The sequence below is a fragment of the Bos grunniens genome, chromosome 12 (genome assembly GCF_055505025.1).
Source record: "Bos grunniens cultivar Pamir isolate PY7600 chromosome 12, Bosgru_T2T1.0, whole genome shotgun sequence".
Lineage (NCBI taxonomy): Eukaryota > Metazoa > Chordata > Mammalia > Artiodactyla > Bovidae > Bos > Bos grunniens.
In genome coordinates, this window is record NC_141176.1 from 75,933,769 (window position 1) to 75,959,471 (window position 25,703).

General features: G+C 41.5%; 1 protein-coding gene across 4 annotated transcripts in view; it reads right to left on the reverse strand.

Annotated features, from left to right (window-relative positions):
• Window positions 1-25,703, reverse strand: part of LOC147361925 (ATP-binding cassette sub-family C member 4-like) — a 169,780-nt gene that overhangs the window by 115,530 nt on the left and 28,547 nt on the right. For all 4 annotated transcript variants that reach the window (XM_086330248.1, XM_086330245.1, XM_086330246.1 and 1 more), the window contains exons 5-9: window positions 21,672-21,761; window positions 20,440-20,603; window positions 19,208-19,333; window positions 17,595-17,844; window positions 5,290-5,391 (exon numbers count right to left, since the gene is read on the reverse strand). In XM_086330248.1, the coding sequence (XP_086186374.1) occupies window positions 5,290-5,391; window positions 17,595-17,844; window positions 19,208-19,333; window positions 20,440-20,603; window positions 21,672-21,761 (732 nt within the window). The remainder of the gene's footprint in view (window positions 1-5,289; window positions 5,392-17,594; window positions 17,845-19,207; window positions 19,334-20,439; window positions 20,604-21,671; window positions 21,762-25,703) is intronic.

A 25,703-nucleotide genomic window follows, 5' to 3' on the forward strand; every position in this document is an offset into this window, starting at 1 on the left:
TACTCAAAATTGGGAAAGGAGTAAAAGAACCTCAGATATGCAGATGACACCACCCTTATGGCAGAAAGTGAAGAGGAACTAAAGAGCCCCTGGCAGAGGCTGGAAGAGGAGAGTGAAAAAAGCTGGCCTAAAACTCAACATTCAAAAAACAAAGATCATGGCATCTTGTCCCATCACTTCATGGCAAATAGAAGGGAAAAAAGTAGAAACAGTGACAGATTTTATTTTCTTGGGCTCCAAAATCACTGCAGATGGTGACTGCAGCCATGAAATTCAAAGATGCTTGCTCCTTGGAAGAAAAGCTATGACAAACCTAGAGAGCATATTAAAAAGCAGAGACATCACTTTGCCAACAATTGTCCATATAGTCAAAGTTATGGTTTTTCCAGTAGTCATGTATGGATGTAAGAGTTGGACCATAAAAAAGGATGAGCACTGAAAAATTGATGCTTTGGAACTGTAGTGCTGGAGAAGACTTTTGAGAGTCCCTTGAACTGCAAGGAGAGCAAACCCTGAATATTGATTGGAGGGACTGATGTTGAAGCTAAAACTCCAATACTTTGGCCACCTGCTGCAAAGAACTGACTCAGTTGAAAAGACCTGATGCTGGGAAAGATTGAAGGCAGGAGGAGAAGGAAGCCACAGAGGATGAAATGGCTGGATGGCATCCCTGAGTCAACGAACATGAATTTGAGAAAATTCCAGAAGACAGTGAAGGACAGGGAAGGCTGGCATGACACAGTCCATGGGGTCACAAACAGTCATAAATGACTTAGTGACTAAACAACAGTGGCAGCAGCACAACAACAAAACATGTGGAATGAAGAAATTAATTATGACATCATAGGTCAGAGTGATAAAGCCTCAATTTTATACATGTTACATGCATTTCTTGCCCTGACAAAACAGGGGTGACAACAAGAACAAAACAGAGCTATGCTGTTTGTTGCATGTACAATCCAATTCGAGGGAAAAGGACAAAAATCACATCATTTCAGTCACAAGTCAGATTACTGCACAATCTGTTAAGTTCCAAGGTAGAGAGACTTAAGGGTGCATGCAGCTTTATGTATACTGTTGAGAAAATTCTCAATAAGCTAGTATGTAAAACAAGAGTGCTTATGCATGATTAGTAAAATGCCTAAAAGATTAAAAACACAAGGACTAGATTAAAAGGTCTGGAAAACCTTCTACATGAAAAGTTTCTCTGGAAATAACTAAACCTATTATGGAACAGTCACCTCTAAAGCAACAACAGTTACTTTAAATCGTCAAAAAACTAGCCCCATATTTTCTAAGAATTACAAAAACTAGCAAGAAGAAGCTAGATTTTAATATGTGAGAAACATTTATTTAAGCATATCTACTTCTTTATTCTTATCTGACACCTAGGGTTCCTATTTTACTACTTTATATTTGGTTATGAAAACCAAACAATGATCCACACACAGATAATGACCCACGCCAGCTCCTGTCCCAGCCCCTACAGTCTGTCAGGGCCAGAGGAGTCCATGCCCTGTTCAGGCTTCAGGGTTGGGCACTGCTCTGCCATGACCAGAAGAGGGAAACACTTGACAGCCTAGGGGTTCTGGGGATCTGCCTCCCCCTTATTAGGGTTCAGGGGATAATGATTTAACAGGGCTCAGAGGATAATGATTCAGCAAGGATCATCAGCTGAGTCCCCACTCTGTGCCAAACACAGTTCAAAACACCTGCCTCATGAATCTGAAAGCTCCCATAGGCTACTTATTTTAAAAGTCAAAGATGGTACTCTGGGACAACCCAGAGGGATGGGGTTGGGAGGGGGGTTTAGGATGGGGGGACACATGTACACCCGTGGCTGATTCATGTCGATATTTGACAAAAACCACCACAATATTGTAAAGTAATTAGCCTGTAAATAAAATAAATTAATTTAAAGAAATTTTTACAAGTATAACTAACAATATTCCATAAGACTTAATATTGCACTGTAAATTGTTTCTTTACCTTATAAAGACAGTGTTTAATCATTTCGATATTTGGCAAAACTAATACAATATTGTAAAGTTTAAAAATAAAATAAAATAAAAAAAAATAAAAAAATAAAAGTAAGAATTTAAGAATCAGAATTAAATAAATTTGGATGGGTTTACATTTCAGCTCTACAAACAAACAAAAAAAGACTAAGACAAAGTCCCACCATTTCATGAATGAGACCTGAGTCCCTGAGACCTTCCCCCACCAGCCCACCTGGCTCTTTAGAGAAGCAGGCTCATGTCTGTCTCCTGCCTCCCCACCCAGTAGGGGTTTCATTCAGACTCAGCTTCTCTTCAAAACTCCCAATGTATTTTCCCCTCCCCATCCCAAAGTCTCTCTCTCTCTCTCTCTGCCCCCCTCTCCCTCACCCATGACCTAACTTGACAGCCCCTAATTACTAATGACCCCAGGAAGGGACACATTCCTTTCATAGGAAAGACCAGGATGACAGAATAGGCTGTTCAGTACTCTAATGCAAATTGCACAGATGTATCAGAACATGCTATTAATTTCTTTGAAAAAAGAACAAAACAGTTCATTTTAAAATGCTGCAGTTTCATACAAGAGAAATTTAGTAACGTTAGCATTCACATCAGTTCAGTTCAGTCGCTCAGTCATGTCCAACTCTTTGCGAACCCATGAATCATAGCACGCAGGCCTCCCTGTCCATCACCAACTCCAAGAGTTTAACCAAATTTATGTCCATTGAGTCAGTGATGCCATCCAGCCATCTCATCCTCTGTCATCCCCTTCTCCTCCTCCCCCCATTCAAGAAAATTAGAAATACCAAGGGAACATTTCATGCAAAGATGGGCTCGATAAAGCAGAGAAATGGTATGGACCTAACAGAAGCAGAAGATATTAAGAAGAGGTGGCAAGAATACACAGAAGAACTGTACAAAAAAAATCATCACCCAGATAATCACGATGGGGTGATCACTGACCTAGAGCCAGACATCCTGGAATGTGAAGTCAAGTGGGCCTTAGAAAGCATCACTACGAACAAAGCTAGTGGAGGTTCTGGAATTCCAGTTGAGCTATTTCAAATCCTGAAAGATGACACTGTGAAAGTGCTTCACTCAATAGGCCAGCAAATCGGAAAACTCAGCAGTGGCCACAGGACTGGAAAAGGTCAGTTTTTATTCCAGTCCCAAAGAAAGGCAATGACAAAGAATGCTCAAACTACCAATTGCACTCATCTTACACGCTAGTATAGTAATGCTCAAAATTCTCCAAGCCAGGCTTCAGCAATACGTGAACTGTGAACTTCCAGATGTTCAAGCTGGTTTTAGAAAAAGCAGAGGAACCAGAGATCAAATTGCCAATATCCTCTGGATCATCGAAAAAGCAGGAGTTCCAGAAAAACATCTATTTCTGCTTTATTGACTATGCCAAAGCCTTTGACTGTGTGGATCACAATAAACTGTAGAAAATTCTGAAAGGCATGGGAATACCAGACCACCTGACTTGCCTCTTGAGAAAGCTATATGCAGGTCAGGAAGCAACAGTTATAACTGGAGAAGGAACAACAGACTAGTTCAAAATAGGAAAAGGAGTACGTCAAGGCTGTATATTGTCACCCTGCTTATTTAACTTCTATGCAGAGTACATCATGAGAAACGCTGGACTGGAAGAAACACAAGCTGGAATCAAGTTTGCCAGGAGAAATATCAACCTCAGATATGCAGATGACACCACCCTTATGGTAGAAAGTGAAGAGAAACTAAAACGCCTCTTGATGAAAGTGAAAGAAGAGAGTGAAAATGTTGGCTTAAAGCTAAACATTCAGAAAACGAAGATCATGGTATCCGGTCCCATCACTTCATGGGAAATACATGGGGAAACAGTGGAAACAGTGTCAGACTTTATTTTTTTGGGCTCCAACATCACTGCAGATGGTGACTGCAGCCGTGAAATTAAAAGACGCTTACTCCTTGGAAGGAAAGTTATGACCAACCTAGATAGCATATTCAAAAGCAGAGACATTACTTTGCCAACAAAGGTCTGTCTAGTCAAGGCTATGGGTTTTTCCAGTAGTCATGTATGGATGTGAGAGTTGGACTGTGAAGAAAGCTGAGTGCCGAAGAATTAATGCTTTTGAACTGTGGTGTTGGAGGAGACTCTTGAGTGTCTCTTGGACTGCAAGAAGATCCGACCAGTCCATTCTGAAGGAGATCAGTCCTGAGTGTTCATTGCAAGGACTGATGTTGAAGCTGAAACTCCAATACTTTGGCCACTCATGTGAAGCATTCACATAGGGACCCTTATAATGAAATTTTAATGGTGTCTTCCATCTATGCTTCAAGTGTATTATGATAAAAAATACCAAGCAGGAGTTAAATCTACTATATTAAGGTAGGAAAAGCTGTCAGGGTAGGTAAGGAACCCTGTGTGACTGTCCATGTACAAAAGATACCGGGATGTGATCTTATGTATTTGGGAACATATTACTGTTTTGATGGTGGGTATTGGAAAATCACCAGTTCTCCCTGTCAGCTTGCCACATAGTACAGTCCTTCAACTGAGAATCACTAGTGCTGACAATGCCCACATGCTATCTCCTCCTGTCTCCAGCAGCCACCAAAGTAGCCAGAACCATCCAGAAGCTCAAGATGGGGAAGCCCCACACTACACCACAGCAAAGATCTACATCATGGCCTCACTCAGTGTATAGTAAGAACATCATGGCAAAAAATGTACGCTGATTCCTCAAAGCCTCTGATCTATAATGAGTAGTTATGTATTTGTTAGTTAACTCATTCAATACTGCAGTATTTTGTCTGTCTAATCCTTCAAATTCTAATTTATGTACTTTATAATCATAAATAACTCCAAAATATATTGCCAAGTTTAAAAAGAGTTAAACCATTGATGCCCAAAATATTAGATTTTGGTTTTCAAGAAAAGATGTATTTATGCTCTTTTTCTTTTGTTTAAGCACAGGAATTACATTTAATATTCTGTAATAAAACATAAAGAAAAATAACCTAAAATTTTTTAAAAAGAATTTATGTACCTTCAGTTCAACATGTGCTAATACTTTGAAAGCTGTTTTGAAAATGAGATAAAGAGCAACATGTCAAATGCCTCAGGCTGATTTTATACTTAACTGCCATTCAGTGCAAACCTTATTCCTGATTCTGAGAATTTTCATAACATATTTTCAATAAATGGGCAAGTCACATAATATATGTAAAATCTCAAAATTCTCTAATAAATCTATGTCACAGTTGTCTTTGAGCAGTCACAGTTTTGGAATGAGTTTCTTACCTTTTCCCAAAAAGCTGTAAAGTCTTGAACATCCACTATCATTTCGCCATCTGATGGCAGCTGAGGGTAGCACTGTGATATCTCATCAAGTAACAGAAAGTTCTACAGAAAAAGGAAAAACATAGATTGTTTATACTGCAAGAACAAAGCATAAGCAAAAAGTTGTTTCCTTGGAATTTGCAATAAAAAGTTTTATGTTGCCTAGCATTTATTTTAACTACCATTTATATCTACTTATCATTTACAACTGTATTATATTAAGTCTTGTTTCACCTGAGAAATATTAAATAATATATGGCATGCAATATACTATTATTACAATATATTATACATATAAGTATATAAAATAGTATAGTGATATATAATATGTTGTTCAGTCATCCAGTCATGTTCAACTCTTTGCGACCCCATGGGCTGCAGCATGCCAGGCTTCCCTGGCCCTCACCATCTTCTGAAGTTTGTCCAAATTCATGTCCATCACATCAGTGATGCCATCCACCCATCTCATCCTCTGAGACACTCTTATCCTTCTGCCTTCAATCTTTCCCAGCCTTAGGGACTTTTCCAATGAGTAGGCTGTCTGCCTCAGGTGACCAAACTACTGGAGCTTCAGCATCAGTCCTTACAATAAGTATTCAGGGTTGATTTCCTTTAAGATTGACTGGTTTGACCTCCTTGCTATCCAAGACTCTCAGGAGTCTTCTCTAGTACCACAGTATATATACATAAAGACTATACTCTCTGCTTTCCCCCTCATGTGTGTCAAATCCATATCACTGCTTGTCAACAGCTATCATTTAAGTCATCACTCTAAAGTTTCTATGCCTTAAAAAAATACTTCACGAGCATCTTTTCACAATCACTGTTCTATTCTCCTTAGTCAGTGTCCTCTCTCCTCCACAGCAGGAATGGTCGCACCTCTCACTTGTTATTTTCTACACCACTTAGCAGCTAGTTGATGAAATTTAGCTGAATAAAACAAAGCCCAATGAACCACTACAAAGCTGACAGACACATAAAAGAAAAGTCCTTCTTGCTTTGCAAATGTTAGACATAATTCAGTGAGAAAAACTAGAGTGGTAGAGAAATTGAACAAACAACTTAGACCACTCCCACTCCCCAAGGTCCCCAAAAACTGTAAGGGGAGAGACTTAAGAGAGACTGCTGGCTGTCCTCAAAATCTGCTCTCTTTCTTCTGAGGTAACAAACCCCAGATTTTAGCCAACACGTGGCAGCCTGGAAGGAGGTCCTCTGTTTCTAGACTCCTGAGCAGATAGGAGCAGCCACGTGACTAAATCCAGGTCAGTGGAGAGTGACAGCAACCAGGACCTTCCTCCACCCCACAGTCTGGGTCTTGGAGGCTGCCAGCAGGGTCAAAGTCACATCCAGTTGGAGTAACATAATAAGAGAGGTAGAGTCTGGGTCCCAACACCACAAAGGTTCACATTAGCCATGGGACTTATATACTGAAGCCCTAACCCCTGTTACCTCTAAACATGACATTATTTGGAAATAGGGTTGCTGTGGATGTAATCAATTAAGGTGAGACTAGAGTGGAGTAGGATGGGCCCTGAATCCAATATGACTGCTGCCCTTGTGAGAGATGCAGAGACAGATATACACCCAAAAAACAGTTACCTGATGAGGGAGACAGAGGCTGGGGTGATGCAGTTACAAACCAAGGAACAGCAAGGTTTGCCTGTAACCATCAAAAGCTAACAGAAGCAAGAAAGGATGCTCCCTTATCAGATTCAGAGGGATCCTGACCCTGCTAACACCTTGATTTCAGACTTCTAGCCTCCAGGACTGTGAAAAAATACATTCCTGTGGTTTTAAGCCACCTGGTTTGTGGTACTTTTGAACCGCAGCCCCAGGAAACTCATACAGAGCCTTACAAGGATTCTTGCATGAGAAAAAAACAAATGACCTGTGTAAGAATCTATAACATGGGTAGCTCTAGGACCCACAGGCAAACCAAATCCTAACCAACATGGGGCAACTGAAACAAGCATGTGAAGATGTTAGAGAAAGAAAACAACACACAAATAATAATCTTCCATGCTAAACATGGTAAACACCATTCAAGTCCTTGACACACCCCTCTATCATGCCCCAAAGTCATAAATGTGATTGCAAACTTCTACTTCAAAAGAAGAACTGGTAAAAACTGAAAAGGAAAACAGTTGTGCAGGGAAAAAAACAAAAAAACAAAAAAACAGGATCCTTGCATTTCTCTTTAAGACCAGCTTGTGGGAGACGTGATTCATTCGTTCTGTCCTCCTCTCATCCAAGTTCACTGAAAACCTAACACCAGGTACAGCAACTCCTATCGACTCTGAACCCGTGTCCAGCAGGAGGCAGGATGAATGGACAGCGGTCTGAGGACTCCTCTTCAGACTCCCAACCACCACAGCCTGAGTTTTCTCCCCACACCACCTCTTCCATTGTCATTCAGGTACCAGCTCTCGCCTGTTCTGACACAGCTTATCTCTCTGCCAATTCTCTTTTTCTCTTGAAACAACACAATTTCAGAATATCACTTGCTATTAGTTGTTGCAAATACTGATACATCTTTTTGTTTTTGAATGGTTCCTTCATCAGCCTTCCCCAATATCACCAAACCAACTCCAGAAGCACTCCCTCCTGACCTCTTTACAGCACCTCTGAGAGTGTCCACCACACTAAACAGCCTCTAGGAGCCATCAGCACCTAAGTGCACACTCTCTAAGTGGTCTCTGCCTGGACACCCAGAGTACTAATCCCACTCACCCTTCCAGGCCATCTCAAATGCTAATCCTCCAGGGAACCAGGTCAGGACATTCCAGATCGGCACCACCTTCCCTACCTTTGAATCCCCAGAGAAATAGTATGCCACAAAGAGAGGAGACACTCCATCATTCAAGCACTTTCATATTACAACTCCAACTAAGACTTGTACAGAGTCTGCCCATTGTGGGTATGAGGTAAGAAAAGGAACAGATTGTAGGGCTAGTTCAAATCAGTCCAACCTTTAATCTCAGATATGCCAATGACACCACACTTATGGCAGAAAGCGAAAAACGAAAGAGCCTCTTGATGAAAGTGAAAGAGAAGAGTGAAAAGTTTGCTTTAAACAACATTCAGAAAACTAAGAACATGGCATCTGGTCCCATCACTTCATGGAAAATAGATGGGAAAACAGTGGAAACAGTGACAGACCTTATTTTTGGGGGCTCCAAAATCACTGCAGATGGTGACTGCAGCCATGAAATTAAAAGACACTTGTTCCTTTGAAGAAAAGCTATGACCAACCTAGACAGCATATTCAAAAGCAGAGACATTACTTTGCCAACAAAGGTCCATCTAGTCAAAGTTATGGTTTTTCCAGTAGTTATGTATGGATATGAGAGTTGAACTATAAAGAAAGCTGAGCACCTAAGATTTGATGCTTTTGAACTGTGGTGTTGGAGAAGACTCTTGAGAGACCCTTGGACTGCAAGGAGATCCAACCAGTCCATCCTAAAAGAAATCAGTCCTGAATATTCACTGGAAAGACTGATGTTGAAGCTGAAACTCTAATACTTTGACTACCTGATGCGAAGAACTGACTCATTTGAAAAGACCCTGATTCTGGGAAAGATTGAAGGCAGGAAGAGAAGGGGATAACAGAAGATGACATGGTTGGATGGCATCACCAACTCAATGGACATGAGTTTGAGTAACCTGGGAGTTGGTGATGGACAGGGAGGCCTGGTGTGCTGCAGTCCATGGGGTCGCAAAGAGTCGGACACGACTGAACTGAACTAATTGATGACAAGGCTACAACCTTACATAGTCTGAGCTAATACAGCTGGAACAACATTGTGAGACAGGCTGGGACCTGGGATCCTTTAGTGGAACACTTGCACCTGCACAAACGTCTCCTCCAGCAACAGAATACAAAGGAACTCTAAGGGACTAAAACTAACTGCACAGATGCATAAGCCAACTGCCATTTCTGAGATGCTGAGAGGAAAGGCAGGGCACTGCATATGATCTTTACACACAGTGCCTACTAGGAGGTGGGCAGACCATCTAAGCCACCTCTGTGATCCACCCCCACTCTCACTCCTTTCAAGGAATCAGTCTACTGTTCTCAGAGTGAACAAAGGCACCTGTTACTTGTTTTTCACTCCCTTGTGCTGCAGCATGAGCTTCAGTAAAGCCTTGCTTGAATTTCTCTTCTGGCCCCTTATCAATTTATATTGATTAAAAAGTTCAGGGTCCCCAGTCAGTAATGTATATTATATATGTATGTTAAATGTACAGTTATGCATATATGTTATAAATCTTGTCTAGACAGAATCAAATTCCAATTTTAAATTCCAATTAAATGTACTACCAAGACATAACAAATTCAATATTCAGTTTGTGCATGTTAGAATAGAAATTCCCACTTTCAAAAAAAAAAAAGAAAGAAAAGAAAAATCATGCCCTAAGTGAGGAAGTAAATTCATCGAGCATTTGTCCACAAATCACAGGTCTGAGGGGGAAGACATCACAGTCTTCCAGGGGTTAAATGAGACTCCACTCAACACATGATCAGCTTGTAATGGTACCAGAAGTGCTGACTGCATTTTTCTCCAAGAGTCAGGCTGATGAAAAAGCTGAAATTAAATGGCCCTTAGAGCCATGAAGTGCAGACCCAGAACAAGTCACACAGGAAGGTATCAACATCAGAACAGCAGTCAAAAAGATTGACATCTGAGTGGCTGGTAATGGAAACCTAAGTAGCTTTGTGAACAATATAACCTCAGAGAAACATTTTACTGGATGCAAAAGTCACTGAAAACTTCTAGTGCTTTGAAGTTAACATAAGATCTTTTCTAATTCTGTTAGTTGTTCAATTCCAAGATCATTGTTCTCTTTCCTTGCTAAGAGAAAAATAAAGGGAATTCTTAGGCATATAAGATCGTAATAAATCCTTATTTTCTGTACAGGGAAGAAAGGAAATTGCTTGGAGCTGGTACACTGGGACGACCCAGAGGGAGAGTATGGGGAGGGAGGAGGGAGGAGGGTTCAGGGTGGGGAGCATGGGTATACCTGTGGCAGATTCATTTTGATGTTTGGCAAAACTAATACAATATTATAAAGTTTAAAAATAAAATAAAATTTTAAAAAAAAAGAAAAACCATAAAAAAAAAAAAAAAGAAAAGCATGGGTTAACAACAAGACACAACACTATGAAGCCACATGTAGATCTGCCCTGAGGGTATAAACAATCATCCCTCCAAGGTAGGCAGAGGTGGAAAGTTTTCTTCCAAGGGATCCCAGACATGATCTGAGTGAAAATCCTGGGAGATGATCATCCTCGGAGATGACCATCGTGACAGAAACACAAGTCTACTGAGTTCCAGGCTGCAGGAGGCAGTAGGGCAGCAGGGCTCAACACTACACGGTGTTCTAAACTCTACGTGCCCACCACACCTCCAAACTACCTATGGTTAAACCTTGTCCAGTTCTGACGACATGGTCAGTAAACTCAGCTGACTTTTTCTTCTACTCGTGTTGCCCTTTTCACCTTCTAACTGGGCATGAACACATCTAAGTGAGACACAAAGTTGAGGAAAAAAGTGAACATCCAATCTGTTGATTATATTCAATATCTACTACCAGTTTTAGTAAGAAAGGAGACTTAATCAGGCCAATGGGTGGTCAGTGAGGTGGGTCTTATAACAAATACCAAGTATTTGAAAAGCCTCTCAGAATTCAAAATCAAGTTCAGACTCTTCTCCTCCCAAAATCTAGTCTTCTTTTATCATTCTATATTTCAATGAATCCAGAGATTTTGCAGCCCCCAAAACCCAAAGCAGCCTGAGATCTACTTCTCCCCTTCCACTTCCATACCGAACTAAAGACTTGCCTTGCTGCTGCTGCTGCTAAGCGGCTCAGTCGTGTCCGACTCTGTGCGACCCCATAGATGGAAGCCCACCAGGCTCCCCCATCCCTGGGATTCTCCAGGCAAGAACACTGGAGTGGGTTGCCATTTCCTTCTCCAATGCATTAAAGTGAAAACTGAAAGTGAAGTCGCTCAGTTGTGTCTGACTCCTAGCGACCCCATGGACTGCAGCCTACCAGGCTCCTCCATCCATGGGATTTGCCAGGCAAGAGTACTAGAGTGGGTTGCCATTGCCTTCTCCAGACTTGCCTTGAGTAGCTCTCAAATCTGACCAAGTCTCTATTTCACCCTAAATCAAACCACATCTTCCTGTCCCTGGACCATATATTGCATTAGGCTCCTGATGCATCTCCCCTGCCTCTGCTCTGGATCTCCACCTTACCACACTGCCACATTCCCCAGGTTGCAGCCAGGCTGAGCTCTGAAATGATAAAAACCTTCATGTTTCCTATAGGGTCTTATACAGTCTCCTTCTCAGGTCTTCAGCACTTTCTACTCTGCAGCCTCAGACATTTTTGATTTCCCAAAAGTATGGATCCCTCTCTTGTGCACTAAAAGTCTGTGTCACATCATCATCCCCAGGAAACCACAAAGCATCAGTGTCCCATCTCCCTCACCCCCACACACGGAATTCTCCAGGTAACTTCCTCAGCCTTCCTGGGAAGCACGAGCTCTAAGACTACACCAATAACTCTGCCAAAGCACCCCCTGGCACCTTGGAGTTATCCTTCCAAGGACTAATGACACACAAATATGTCCACAGTGAGTTTCACTATTTGATTCTTTATTAAACCACCCCTACTTGATGAACATAAATTCCAAACAGGAAGAGCCTTTCTGCATCTAGCCTGCCTTTAGTCTGCACCAGGCTTCAGGTAGGTACTTAGGTATTTTGTGGAATAAGTGATTGAATGAATGAATAAATTCCATATTTGCACCCCCAAAAAGTCTAGCATAAACCAAGACAGGTTTTCCTCTCAACTAATTTTAGTTTACATATGATCCTGACATCCTTTATACTTGCTGAAGCACATTTTGGCTTTATGTGCTTTTTTCTGCAACCTGGGCAATGTTTCCAAAATGGTGCTTATTTTCAGGTACACAAGAGTGTACCTTTACTAAAGGTATCTTTACTAAAGATATAGATACCCTGGGCAGCAGCTAAGGCCTAGTGAATCGGAATCTCCAAGGTGTGACCATATAGGTTTAAAAAGCACTCCAGGTGATTCTGATGAACTAGAAAACTAGATTTTTAAAGGATTATAGAAACCATATAGAGAGTGGAAACCATATAGAAACTATATAGTGATCAAAAAGAAAAAAAAAAAAAAATCACCAGTTACTTCAACCTACCAGGAAGCCATCTGCCACACTAACACCAATCCTTCTCACCATTCTTATTCTCAGCCATTAGTCCCTCCTTTACTGAAAATAATTACCGCTGACAAATCTCTAAATTTCCAGATGAACTTCCTACAAGACATTCTGTGTATTTAAGGAAAAACTTAGGTTTGTTGCCCAAATCAAAGATGCTTCCTTCATCATGACACAAAGCAGCCTGACAAAGTCAACCCTAGAAAATTCAAAGTTCTTGGCAGTTCATTGTATTGCTGTACACATCTACAAAGAAAGGAATTTTAAGCCTCAGACACAATTCAGTAGCAGTTTGGGGTAAAAGAAATAAAAAACCCTACCTGAAAATTTAAGCAAAATTCCCTGGAAACTTTTTGCAGGGCCTTTTTCATGTTACACTCTTTGGTGCATCACATAATCCATTAAGGAATCAGAGTTAGTGTTTTTCCCACTAAAATCATGCTTAATGGTTATGATGGGTGTGATGGTTGACTTTATGTCAACCTGGCTAAACTACAGTTTTCAGACACTTGCTTACACTCATCTAGTTATTACAGTGAAAGGGTTTTTAATGAGATCAACATTTAAATCAGTAGACTCTGAGTAAAGCAGATTATCCTCCACAATGTGGGTGAGTCTCATCCAATTAGTCAATGCCCTTCAGAGAAAAAAGACTGACCAGCACCAAAAAGGAGGGAACTCTATCTCAAGATCTTCTTCAGTCTATAGATGCACTTTAGCATAAAGATTCATGATATTGATCTCTTTCATTTCATGATGGTCAGCAAGACAGTCAAAATAACTTTGTTAACCAAGTAATACAGGCTGTTTCTAATTATCTATAAGCCCCAGGAGCCCAGCCCAGGATCCAGACCAGCAGAGTCTCATGAACACCAGGCTGTACAGGGTACACAGTTCGTCTCTTTAGACATCAGGTCCACCAAGTCCAATCAGGCTGGTTTGAGATAGACAGATGGACAGACATAACAAGGAGAAGACTTCCCTGAGTTGAGACAGCCCAAACACACACCAAAACCCAATGTTGCAGGAATGCCTAACCCCAGTCTGCTCCCTCCTCTGCATTTCTAAAGATTCTAGTGCAGGATGGGCTACCCTGGGCTTCGTGAGGTCCCAGCCATTTCCTGTAACTGTTGTCTCAGTCAGTCCAGTATTTATTTGATGCCCGTGATGTGTCCAGCATGGACAGGCACTACCAGACACAGTCTGCTGTCACAGAGCTCAGAACACTCCCAGGGAGTCAACATCACCCCACCTGACAGGATGCTGGGAGGTGTGAGACTGGCCATGCACATATATGGAAGCCCTAAATCAGAGTGAACAGAAGTGCTGGGAGAGGGTCATGGGGCTGCTGCAGGCTCAGCAGCATTTGGTTAAATCAAGGACAGAAGAGAAGGCCACACAGAGGGGCTCAACAGAGTGAGCCAAGATCCCAAAGTGGGGGTGAACATGACATGTCACATGTGACCTGTCTCATTCAGAGACAACCTCTCCCCCAACCCAACCAGAGCAAGGGTCGTATGCTGGGAAACACAAGCTTAAAATTTTGATTCTGCAAGAAACAGGGAATTAAAACTTAAGGAGAAATTCCACATACCTGAAAGTACTAAGAAGACAATAATGTAATAATGTAACAAAGAAACTTTGGACAGAATTCTAGTTCTGTCATTTGATAATATTAACACAAACTGTATGAGGATAGGTGAGCTATTTCACCTGATACAGGAACCTGTTTCCTTATCTGTAAAGTCGGGACACTGAAGCTTATCCCATTCAATTGTGGTCAGGATGAAATGAGTGAGTTATTGAAAGTCATTCAGTCGTGTCTGACTCTTTGCAACCCCATGAGCTGTAGCCCACCAGGCTTCTCTGTCCATGGGATTTTCCAGGCAAGAATACTGGAGTGGGTTGCCATTCCCTTCTCCAGGGGATCTTCCCGACCCATGGATCGAATCTGGGTCTCCTGCTTTGTAGGCAGATTCTTTACAGTCTGAGCCACCAGGGAACCCAAGGATGAAATGAGACGATGTGTAAAGGCTTCAGGAGATCTCAGACCACACAGTGAGCCCTGGCAGCAGCAATTGAAGATAGAGGCTGTGTCAGCAGCATTAACAAAACCATAGCAGAACAGCACATGTGTGAAGCTTCCATCTGAACAGGCTACCGTGTCACTGAGGACATCACTGTGGTCCAAGGATATTCCTAAGTATCTTATTTCAAGATGTGAAATCTTCATAAAAGAAATTCTATTGAATACATTGACCACCTCTTACTAGTATTGCTAGAAGCTCCCATCAGAAAGAATGACACACTCAGGGAACAAGAACTGACCCTGTATGACTGATCTATTTTATGGGTAATAGTTTTTTATATATATATAAATTTATTTTAATTGGAGGCTAATTACTTTACAATATTGTATTGGTTTTGCCATACATCAACATGAATCCGCCACAGGTGTTCCCCATCCTGAACCCCACTCCCACCTCCCTCCCCGTACCATCCCTCTGGGTCATCCCAGTGCACCAGCCCCAAGCATCCTGTATCCTGCATCAAACCTAGGCTGACAATTTGTTTAATATATGATATTATACATGTTTCAATGCCATTCTCCCAAATCATCCCACCCTCGCCCTCTCCCACAGAGTCCAAAAGACTGTTCTCTACATCTGTGTCTCTTTTGCTATCTCACATACAGGGTTATCATTAACATCTTTCTAAATTCTATATATATGCATTAGTATACTGTAAACTACCTCACAATTGCACTCATCTCACATGCTAGTAAAGTAATGCTCAGAATTCTTCAAGTCAGGCTTCAGCAATATGTGAACCGTGAACTTCCTGATGTTCAAGCTGGTTTTAGAAAAGGCAGAGGAACCAGAGATCAAATTGCCAACATCCGCTGGATCATGGAAAAAGCAAGAGAGTTCCAGAAAAATATCTATTTCTGCTTTATTGACTATGCCAAAGCCTTTGACTGTGTGGATCACAATAAACTGTGGAAAAGTCTGAAAGAGATGGGAATACCAGACCACCTGATCTGCCTCTTGAGAAATTTGTATCAGGTCAGGAAGCAACAGTTAGAACTGGACATGGAACAACAGACTGGTTCCAAATAGGAAAAGGAGTACATCAAGGCTGTATATTGTCACCCTGTTTATTTAACTTATATGCAGAGTACATCATGAGAAATGCTGGACTGGAAGAAACACAAGCTGGAATCAATATTGCCAGGAGAAATATCAATAACCTCAGACATGCAGAGGACACCACCTTTATGGCAGAAAGTGAAGAGGAACTAAAAAGCCTCTTGATGAAAGTGAAAGTGGAGAGTAAAAAAGTTGGCGTAAAGCTCAACATTCAGAAAACGAAGATCATGGCATCCAGTCCCATCACTTCATGGGAAATCCATGGGGAAACAGTGGAAACAGTGTCAGACTTTAGTTTTTTGGGCTCCAAAATCACTGCAGATGGTGACTGCAGCCATGAAATTAAAAGACGCTTACTCCTTGGAAGGAAAGTTATGACCAACCTAGATAGCACATTCAAAAGCAGAGACATTACTTTGCCAACAAAGGTTCATCTGGTCAAGGCTATGATTTTTCCAGTGGTCATGTATGGATGTGAGAGTTGGACTGTGAAAAAGGCTGAGCGCCGAAGAATTGATGCTTTTGAACTGTGGTGTTGGAGAAGACTCTTGAGAGTCCCTTGGACTGCAAGAAGATACAACCAGTCCATTCTGAAGGAGATCAGCCCTGGGATTTCTTTGGAAGGAATGATGCTAAAGCTGAAAGTCCAGTACTTTGGCCACCTCATGTGAAGAGTTGACTCATTGGAAAAGACTCTGATGCTGGGAGGGATTGGGGGCAAGAGGAGAAGGGGATGACAGAGGATGAGATGGCTGGATGGCATCACTGACTCAATGGATGTGAGGCTGGGTGAATTCTGGGAGCTGGTGATGGACAGGGAGGCCTGGCGTGCTGTGATTCATGGGGTCACAAAGAGTCGGACACGACTGAGTGACTGATCTGATCTGATCTGATTGGTGTTTTTCTTTCTGGCTTACTTCACTCTGTATAATAGGCTCCAGTTTCATCCACCTCATTAGAACTGATTCAAATAGTATAAAAATGCATCATTAAAAAATTCAGCTTTTATGGTAAGACTCCAAAATAAAATACAATCACACCCAGAGATATCTAACTTTATTAGAGATATATTACTCTCCCATCCATCATTGTGGAAAAGTAGGTAAATAAAGTCCAGACAACTCAAGCTTGTGCCCAGGCTGCCTCACAGAACCAATTTATCTTCATTTTAGACAGAAACACTTCAGTGCCTATTGTGTGCCAGGCCCTGTCTTGGTGATGTAAATTATTTGTCCCTGACTATTTAGGGACAGTTAGTTAAAAAAAAGGATACCGTGGGTATGGTGGAAATCACAAGTTTGAGAGGAAGAGGGGAGTAGAGAAAGGCTTAGACAGTAGGTAAAAAAGAGGACAGGGACAAAAAGGCAGATATCAGAAAACAACAAGAAAGCATCTGTGGAGGAAAGAACCCATTTTTAAACATAGAAAACTAAGTGAAGCTGAGGCTATTCTCCTGACCAAGGAGCAGGGAGGTTTCAGCAAGTTCCTCCCCTCCTGGCCCCGAGAGGAATCTAGTCACCCCAGGACTGAGCACAGTCACTGCCTAGTCATTTCAGATAGCACAGAAGATGCACTTTGTTTGCTTCTCTTGTTATTAGGCATTTTAATCCTACTGCAGACATCACTGGTACATCATCAGCCCTGTATCACTGCTATTTACACCCCTAAATGAGCAGTGGGATTATAATTTTTCCAACAGACTCTACCTAAGAAGAGAGGGGAGTACATACGATATTTTGGAATGACTGCCAGCTTTGGCACTGAGAGAGTTAAATCACATCAAACCAAAACACAGTGACAACACATAAAAGGAAGCAATTTACAAAAATTCACCTACAACTAAAGAAAGTTATTTGTCACCAAACCTTGATTCTTCGGATGCTGACAACGGCCTCTGAAACCTTCTCAATGGCCATGGGGAAGCAGAGGATGCTCGTAAACCGCAGAGCCTCGAACAGCATCACCACCACAAATACTTGGCTGGCTGTGATCAGGTTGTCAAGGATATCATTGACCATGAAGGTGACAAAACTCATGATTTTGCTTACAACGAAAAATAATGCCAAATGCATGCCCCTAAAGAAGGAACTTCTCAGAATCTTGAAAATTTCCTTCCTGGAAAACAAAGTAGGACATAGTATTTAAAACAAGCATCAACATCAAAGACATGGATTCAAGTGCCCTGTGTGAGTGGACACAGATTAAGATAAACTATCCCTCATATCATGGAAACACTACACAGTGCCTACCCAGGGGTCTGCCCTGATCCAAGGACCACACACTTCATCACCACTTCACTCTCTCACCTAAAAAGAGGCTTAGTGTCACTCTTTTAGACATTGTGTCAAGCAGACCGAGTTTGAACATTCATTCAACAAGCGTTCATAACTACAATCCTGTGCCAGGCTCCTCACTGATGACAGGAAGACATAGCCTGCCCCCTCCAGGAGCTTACGAACTATTGGGGGAAGAGAAAAAGACACCCCAAAATTGTAAGACACCAAGACATTAGACAGAGGAAATCAGCACAGCCCCCACGAGGTACAGAATAAAGGCATGTAACCCAGAGCAGAGGAGTCAGGGCAAGTCACATGGACGTGGATCTACCCTGAGAAAATTAGCTGGAGTCAGTCAGAGCTGGCGGAGGCCAAAGAAAAGAAGATGAGAGTGTATCCCCAGCAGACAGAGGGGCCCCAACAATGGTGCAAAGTGAGAGGTGACAGGGAGCTGCCAGAGAATTCCCAGCACCCTGTGCTGGGATATAAACACTCCTCAGACAGACCATGGGGTCGCTAAGAGTCGGACACGACTGAGCGACTTCACTTTCACTTTTCACTTTCATGCATTGGAGAAGGAAATGGCAACCCACTCCAGTGTTCTTGCCTGGAGAATCCCAGGGACAGAGGAGCCTAGTGGGCTGCCGTCTATGGGGTTGCACAGAGTCGGACATGACTGAAGCGACTTAGCAGCAGCAGCAGCAGCAGACAGTTAAATGAAAGATGGGGAAAACATCTACAAACACAAAGCAAAGCCTCCCCGCCACTGCCAAAATAGTATTTTTATGGCTTCATTTGGAATGAAGAATACTGATCCTTAAAGTTTGGCCAGATACATGTATATCCAGTCTTTACAATCTCCCCATTTGTGCTCCATCAACAAAAATTCTAGTTTAAGTTTAAATATCACCTTCTCGGATACTAACATCATACAGTCATTGCTTATTTGGAATTTGTGGTATAAAGCATATATATATATATATATATATATATATATATATTCAATTAAATTTAAATTAAAAAGAAAAAAAGAAGAGCAGATTAAATGGTTGTCTCCACTATTCCACTTAACCCTCTTGCCATATGCAAGGGGTGGGTAGTATTTAAGTTCCCTTTCATATAAAACTTGGTAAGATTTCTAAATTCATTCTGTAAAAACAGGAAATAAACAAAAATATGGTGAGATATATACAAAAACTTACCTTCTCAAACGCGTAATAAGATCTATAAATGACTTTTCCCAAGCATACATTTTTATTGTTCTGATGCCAGTTATAATTTCACTTATGGTCTGGATCCTGTTGTCTGTGAGAGCTGTGGTCTTACTCCTGAGGGGACAGACGTGAGAGATGAAATTTAGTGATCACAACCCAACATCCCATAGCAGCAGCAGGGGGCACAAGGAAGGACCAGGGATCAATGATTCCCTACAGCTCTTTTGTGATAACAACACAGGCAGGTCCTACTCAAAGTGCAAATGGAGACAAAGAAACTAGGAAGTCAACCTTTCAGCCTAATTCAGGGAGTAACTTGGAGAACTTGCAGCATCTGATAAGAAGACCTGAAATGAGTCAGATACAAACCCTCTGCCCAAGGGCGTCCTCATGGTTGGGCAGGGAAGGCAAAAAGGAATCTACCAGGAAGATAGTGTCTGGGCTGTAATAAAAAAGGAGTAAAGTGCTGGGGAGCAGATAAGATGGGGCTATTAAATTCACTGGGAAAAGAGAGCAAGTAAAGCTTCAGAGACCTCATAGCACTGGAACAGGGCCCCAAAGGATAAGGAACATCACTCCATAACAAAGAGAGGAAAGGAAATTCCTAATAGAGAAAAATATCACACATAAAGGCACATGCAAACATTTATATAAAATAACTCAACTAGCTTCATACAGCACATCATCTCCCTCATCAACATTATCTGACAACCTGGACAATAACCCACTTCCAACCCTCTGGGACCAGCTTCAAGTCTAACTCATCACCATTAAGCCCTTCATCACTAGTCATTTTTCTATCACATATGCTGCTGGGACTGTGGGGCTTTATAAAGATAATATTTAATTAATATCAGCCTTGCCCTTGGGGTGCTTATAACTTAATGGAAACACTAAATTAAAAACAAGACAATAACACACATTTTTAAAAATGCTGTAACACAAGCATAACAAAAATATATGTAGCTAGAAAAAGGCCTATAAAATTACTACTACTGAATAGTGTTTAAAAAACATGGACATAGGTAAATTCTGCTTAAGGACACTCTACATATCCAGGTATAGCACCTTAGAAGTTAGCTGTGAGGAAAGAGCAAATGCCATCACCTTTTCTGCTTTGACATCAGTTGTCAGTTTAAGGCTGTCACATCCACTGGCTAAGCCAGAAGGGTCTAAACCACACACATATCACCTATTTTTTAAACCAGTGTTTCTCTTACCAGAGTGATGAACACAACTTCCAAATGCAGCTTTGCAAAAGCAGAATAACAACAAGAATTGCCATCCCAGCAAGACATGACATTCCTATTTCCATCCAGAGCAGGGCGGTCACGATGATAGCCTGCAGTGGCCCTACCCACAGATAGTGCAAGAACATTGTTACCTTAAAAGAGAAAGACAAGTCTTCTTAGAATGATATAAAAGCAAAATTATTATATACACAGTGTAGAAACAATCTGCTCTGAAGGAACAGACATGGACCTACACAGAAATGATATCAGTGGGTTTTTAAACCTACTAAAGCAGAAACCCAAGCATCCACCAGATGATGCTGTTTTGGGACATCAAAGGGCCAAGCTAAGGGACGTCCAGGGAGAATCCGACCAGCAGCACTGAAAAAAGATGTTGTTTTTTGTCTACACCACAAATGAGCTCAGGGCATCCCCAAAATCTCTATGCGCCAACGTTTAACCCCCATCTCTCCTCAGCATCCCAGGAAAGCTTATTTTATGGCATGCACCATGCTCTTCAGTAACTACTTATATATTTACCTCCCTGACAGGCTGTGGCTTCTCCAAGGAAGAAACTAAATCTTTTTTCAGCCCTAAAAGTAAGTAGGAACCTTACTTCATGTTTCATGAATGAATAACTGAAAGAGAAGTAGTCTAGTACAAAAAAAGATCTGACCAATAGCAATAATGCCCTGGATAATGCAATCTATTCGTAATTGTAAAAAAGACTGTGGTGGGAGGACAGCAAGTAGTAGGTGGTGTCTGTCTGGGGACCAGCCACTTGGCATAGTCCTTGAAGGCTCCTTATGCAGCAGGCACTGAAGAGGGCACATGGGAAAGAACAATCCCAGCCCACCAAGCCTTCATCATCCAGAAGAAGAGGAAGATTGTTCAGCAACACTCACACCACGTGTCAAGAAGTGCCACTTCAGGAGACTCCCCAGGGACACTAACCAAGCTGGACAAGAACACTGCTGCTTACTTATTATTGTCATTATGCTGTAGGTAACCTCAGAAAAAAACAAAATTCTCATCCACAGGACAATATACATTATTACATCTAAGTTGCACACAGAAGAAATGAGAGTTGGATTAAGAGAACTCTTGTCTTATGTCCACAACAGAACGCTGGCTAACACCAAACCTGGACACCTGGCATCCCAATAAGCTGAATCCAGTAAGGATGGGAAATGGAAGAGGATCCCTCAGGGGAAGCTTACCTGATCAAGCTTGTTCACATCATTGGACAGAAGATTGACTATCTGGCCTGTGGTGGTCTTTCCCATGGCTGAGCTACTCAGGCGAAGGGCCTGAAATAAGAAAAAGCAACAGCAAACTGGATTCCTACAGTGATAGCAAGTCACTCTTAGAACATAACAAAATGAAGCATGTTTCCCTGGGGTCTTATGTGGTGTCAGGATGAGCAGTATGGCCCCTGAGAGCAGGGCTCTAGGGATACTTGTCCATTCTTCCTCTCCTCAATGTGGCGACAGCCCCGTCCACAAGGACAGCAAAGGGAGGAATAGGAGATAGAAGCAAAATACCCCATCCTGCTTCTCAATGAACGTGGACCTACTCGAAGTGTAAAGTGTGTAGCTTTAGACTTAGGAGCCAACTAAAGCAAGTCCATATCCATTGAGTTGGTGATGCCAACCAGTCATCTCATTCTCTGTTATCCCCTTCTCCTCGTGCCTTCAATCTTTCCCAGAATAGGGGTCTTTTCCAATGAGTAGTTCTTTGCATCAGATGGCCAAAGTACTGGAGTTTCAGCTTTGGCATCAGTCCTTCCAATGAATATTCAGAACTGATTTCCTTTAGGATGGACTGGTTGGATCTTCTTGCAGTCCAAGGGACTCTCAAGAGTTTTCTCCACCACCACAGTTCAAAAGAATCTATTCTTCAGCGCTCAGCTTTCTTTACTGTCCAACTTTCACATCCATACATGACCACTGGAAAAACCATAGCTTTGACTTTACTCAACTAAAGTAAAGTTGAGCCCAATTAGAAGAGAGTGTTGAGGTCACCTAAAGGAAGACATTAGGGGACTTGAACTATAAATATGGAATCAATCATTAATTCCAAATATGACATCATTCCACATACATTGGTCTTAGTTTCTTCATTCTGAAGTAAGCGAGTACAATGTTCAAAACACTACTCCTGTGAGGAATCTGTGTTCTTAATGTTGGTCTGCTGAATTTACAAATATACAACCTAAGTTGTACACTCCCTTTATTTGGTTAAAAAAATTTATGAAAAATGCCCTAAAGATCTGAGAAACTTGAACAGACCACCTTGAGCTGTTTCAACAGACTATCAACTGGAGCCATGGATCCAAACAAAATGTCATATTTCATAAAAACTTGTCATTTACTCCTCACATTAAACAGAAAAGTCACTGAAGTGGAAATGTAAAATGATGCAGCCATGATGGAAGAGAGTATGGCAGTTCCTCAAGATATTAAACATAAAATTAGTATATAGTACAGCAATTCTATTTCTGGAAATACACTCAAAAAAGCTGAATGCATGGACTTAAATAGATATTTGTACACTCGTATTCATAGCAGCATTACTCACAATAGTTACAAGGTAGAAACAACCCAAATGTCCATTACGGATGATTGGATACAGAGAATGTTGTATAGATCTATAATGGAATAGTATTCAGCCTTGAACAGGAATTAAACACCTGCTCCAACATGGATGAAACTTGAAGACACTGTTCTATATGACATAAGCCAAATGACAAACATTGCACGATTCCACTTACATGAAGTACCTAAAATAGTCAAATTCATAGAGAGAAGAAGTAGAATGCTGATGGCTGAGGGGAAGGTGGGGAGTTAGTGTTTAATGAGTTCAGAGGTTCAGTTTCGGAAGAGGAAAAAGTTCACATAGCAGTGATGTCTACACAACAATGTGAATATACTTAATGTCACTAAACAGTGCACTTAAAGAGTTAAAATGGTGAATTTTATATTACACGCATTTTACCACAATTTTTAAAAAATCAATGATCAAAAGCCAAAAGTAATTTTTCCAAAATTGTGGAAAGGTAAATAAGTGACAAGTCATTTTTATATGCGATACACCCCCATGAAATCATTCAAAATTACAAACCATGGCTCTGAGCTTAGTAGCCATCCCATTTCTAACACCCAACCTGATTTCTTCCCAGGACCAAAGATCAAGAGGTGGAGCCTGAACTTGAACCACAAGCATTCAGAGGGGCCTTTCAGAGCTGCTTGGCATCATCAGCTTTTGCCCTAAGGAATGAGCCCACCTGTAACCTGTAAAGGAGTATCTTATTTCTTCATCTCAGAAGGATTCTAGATGTAAGATTATGCACAAAGAAACTGTTCTTTCCCATGTTTCTGAAATTTCAGGTTATGTCTATGGTTTAATCCCAACAATACCTGACTTAGTAAAAGGACAATTTTCTTAGCCTAATCAAACCAGCAAATTAATGGCTTTGGGAGATGTTTATATTCATCTAGGTAAACATTCCAGGTCAGATCAAGTTTCCCAAAGGCAATGTTCCAAATGTTTCTCTTCCAATGTAAGAGAAAGGAAGACAGGTGGATAATGGCTCATCTCTGCAACAGAGAGAGAGAGCTTTAACTGAACCATCACTTCAAACTTAACTTAAGATTTTCACATTGCAGTTCCAGAGTAATTTCCTTTCTCTGTGTTTATGAGAGCTAAGCATTATCTGAAACACAAACATCTAGCTAAATTGTGTGAAAATCTGAGTATTCATCTCCTAAATGGTAAAAGGTACAATAAAATAACAAATCAGATCAGATCATATCAGATCAGTCATTCAGTCGTGTCCGACTCGTTGAGACCCCATGAATCGCAGCACACCAGGCCTCCCTGTCCATCATCAACTCCCGGAGTTCACTCAGACTCACGTCCATCGAGTCAGTGATGCCATCCAGCCATCTCATCCTCTGTCATCCCCTTCTGCTCTTGCCCCCAATCCCTCCCAGCATCAGAGTCTTTTCCAATGAGTCAACTCTTCACATGAGGTGGCCAAAGTACTGGAGTTTCAGCTTTAGCATCATTCCTTCCAAAGAAAACCCAGGACTGATCTCCTTCAGAATGGACTGGTTGGATCTTCTTGCAGTCCAAGGGACTCTCAAGAGTCTTCTCCAACACCACAGTTCAAAAGCATCAATTCTTTGGCGCTCAGCCTTCTTCACAGTCCAACTCTCACATCCATACATGACCACAGGAAAAACCATAGCCTTGACTACATGAACCTTTGTTGGCAGAGTGATGTCTCTGCTTTTGAATATGCTATCTAGGTTGGTCATAACTTTCCTTCCAAGCAGTAAGCGTCTTTTAATTTCATGGCTGCAGTCACCATCTGCAGTGATTTTGGAGCCCAAAAAAATAAAGTCTGACACTGTTTCCCCATGTATTTCCCATGAAGTGATGGGACCGGATGCCATGATCTTCGTTTTCTGAATGTTGAGCTTTACGCCAACTTTTTCACTCTCCACTTTCACTTTCATCAAGAGGCTTTTTAGTTCCTCTTCACTTTCTGCCATAACGGTGGTGTCATCTGCATATCTGAGGTTATTGATATTTCTCCCGGCAATCTTGATTCCAGCTTGTATTTCTTCCAGTCCAGCGTTTCTCATGATGTACTCTGCATAGAAGTTAAATAAACAGGGCGACAATATACAGCCTTGATGTACTCCTTTTCCTATTTGGAACCAGTCCATTGTTCCATGTCCAGTTCTAACTGTTGCTTCCTGACCTGCATACAAATTTCTCAAGAGGCAGATCAGGTGGTCTGGTATTCCCATCTCTTTGAGAATTTTCCACAGTTTATTGTGATCCACACAGTCAAAGGCTTTAGCATAGTCAATAAAGCAGAAATAGATGTTTTTCTGGAACTCTCTTGCTTTTTCCATGATCCAGCGGATGTTGGCAATTTGATCTCTGGTTCCTCTGCCTTTTCTAAAACCAGCTTGAACATCAGGAAGTTCATGGTTCACATATTGCTGAAGCCTGGCTTGGAGAATTCTGAGCATTACTTTACTAGTGTGTGAGATGAGTGCAATTGTGCAGTAGTTTGAGCATTCTTTGGCATTGCCTTTTTTGGGGATTGCAATGAAAACTGACCTTTTCCAGTCCTGTGGCCACTGCTGAGTTAAGCTGATGAATGAGAAGGAAGACCCCTGACTAGAGTGTAGGAGTACCTCTGCCATTTCCACATCACCCAAGAGGAAACTGGC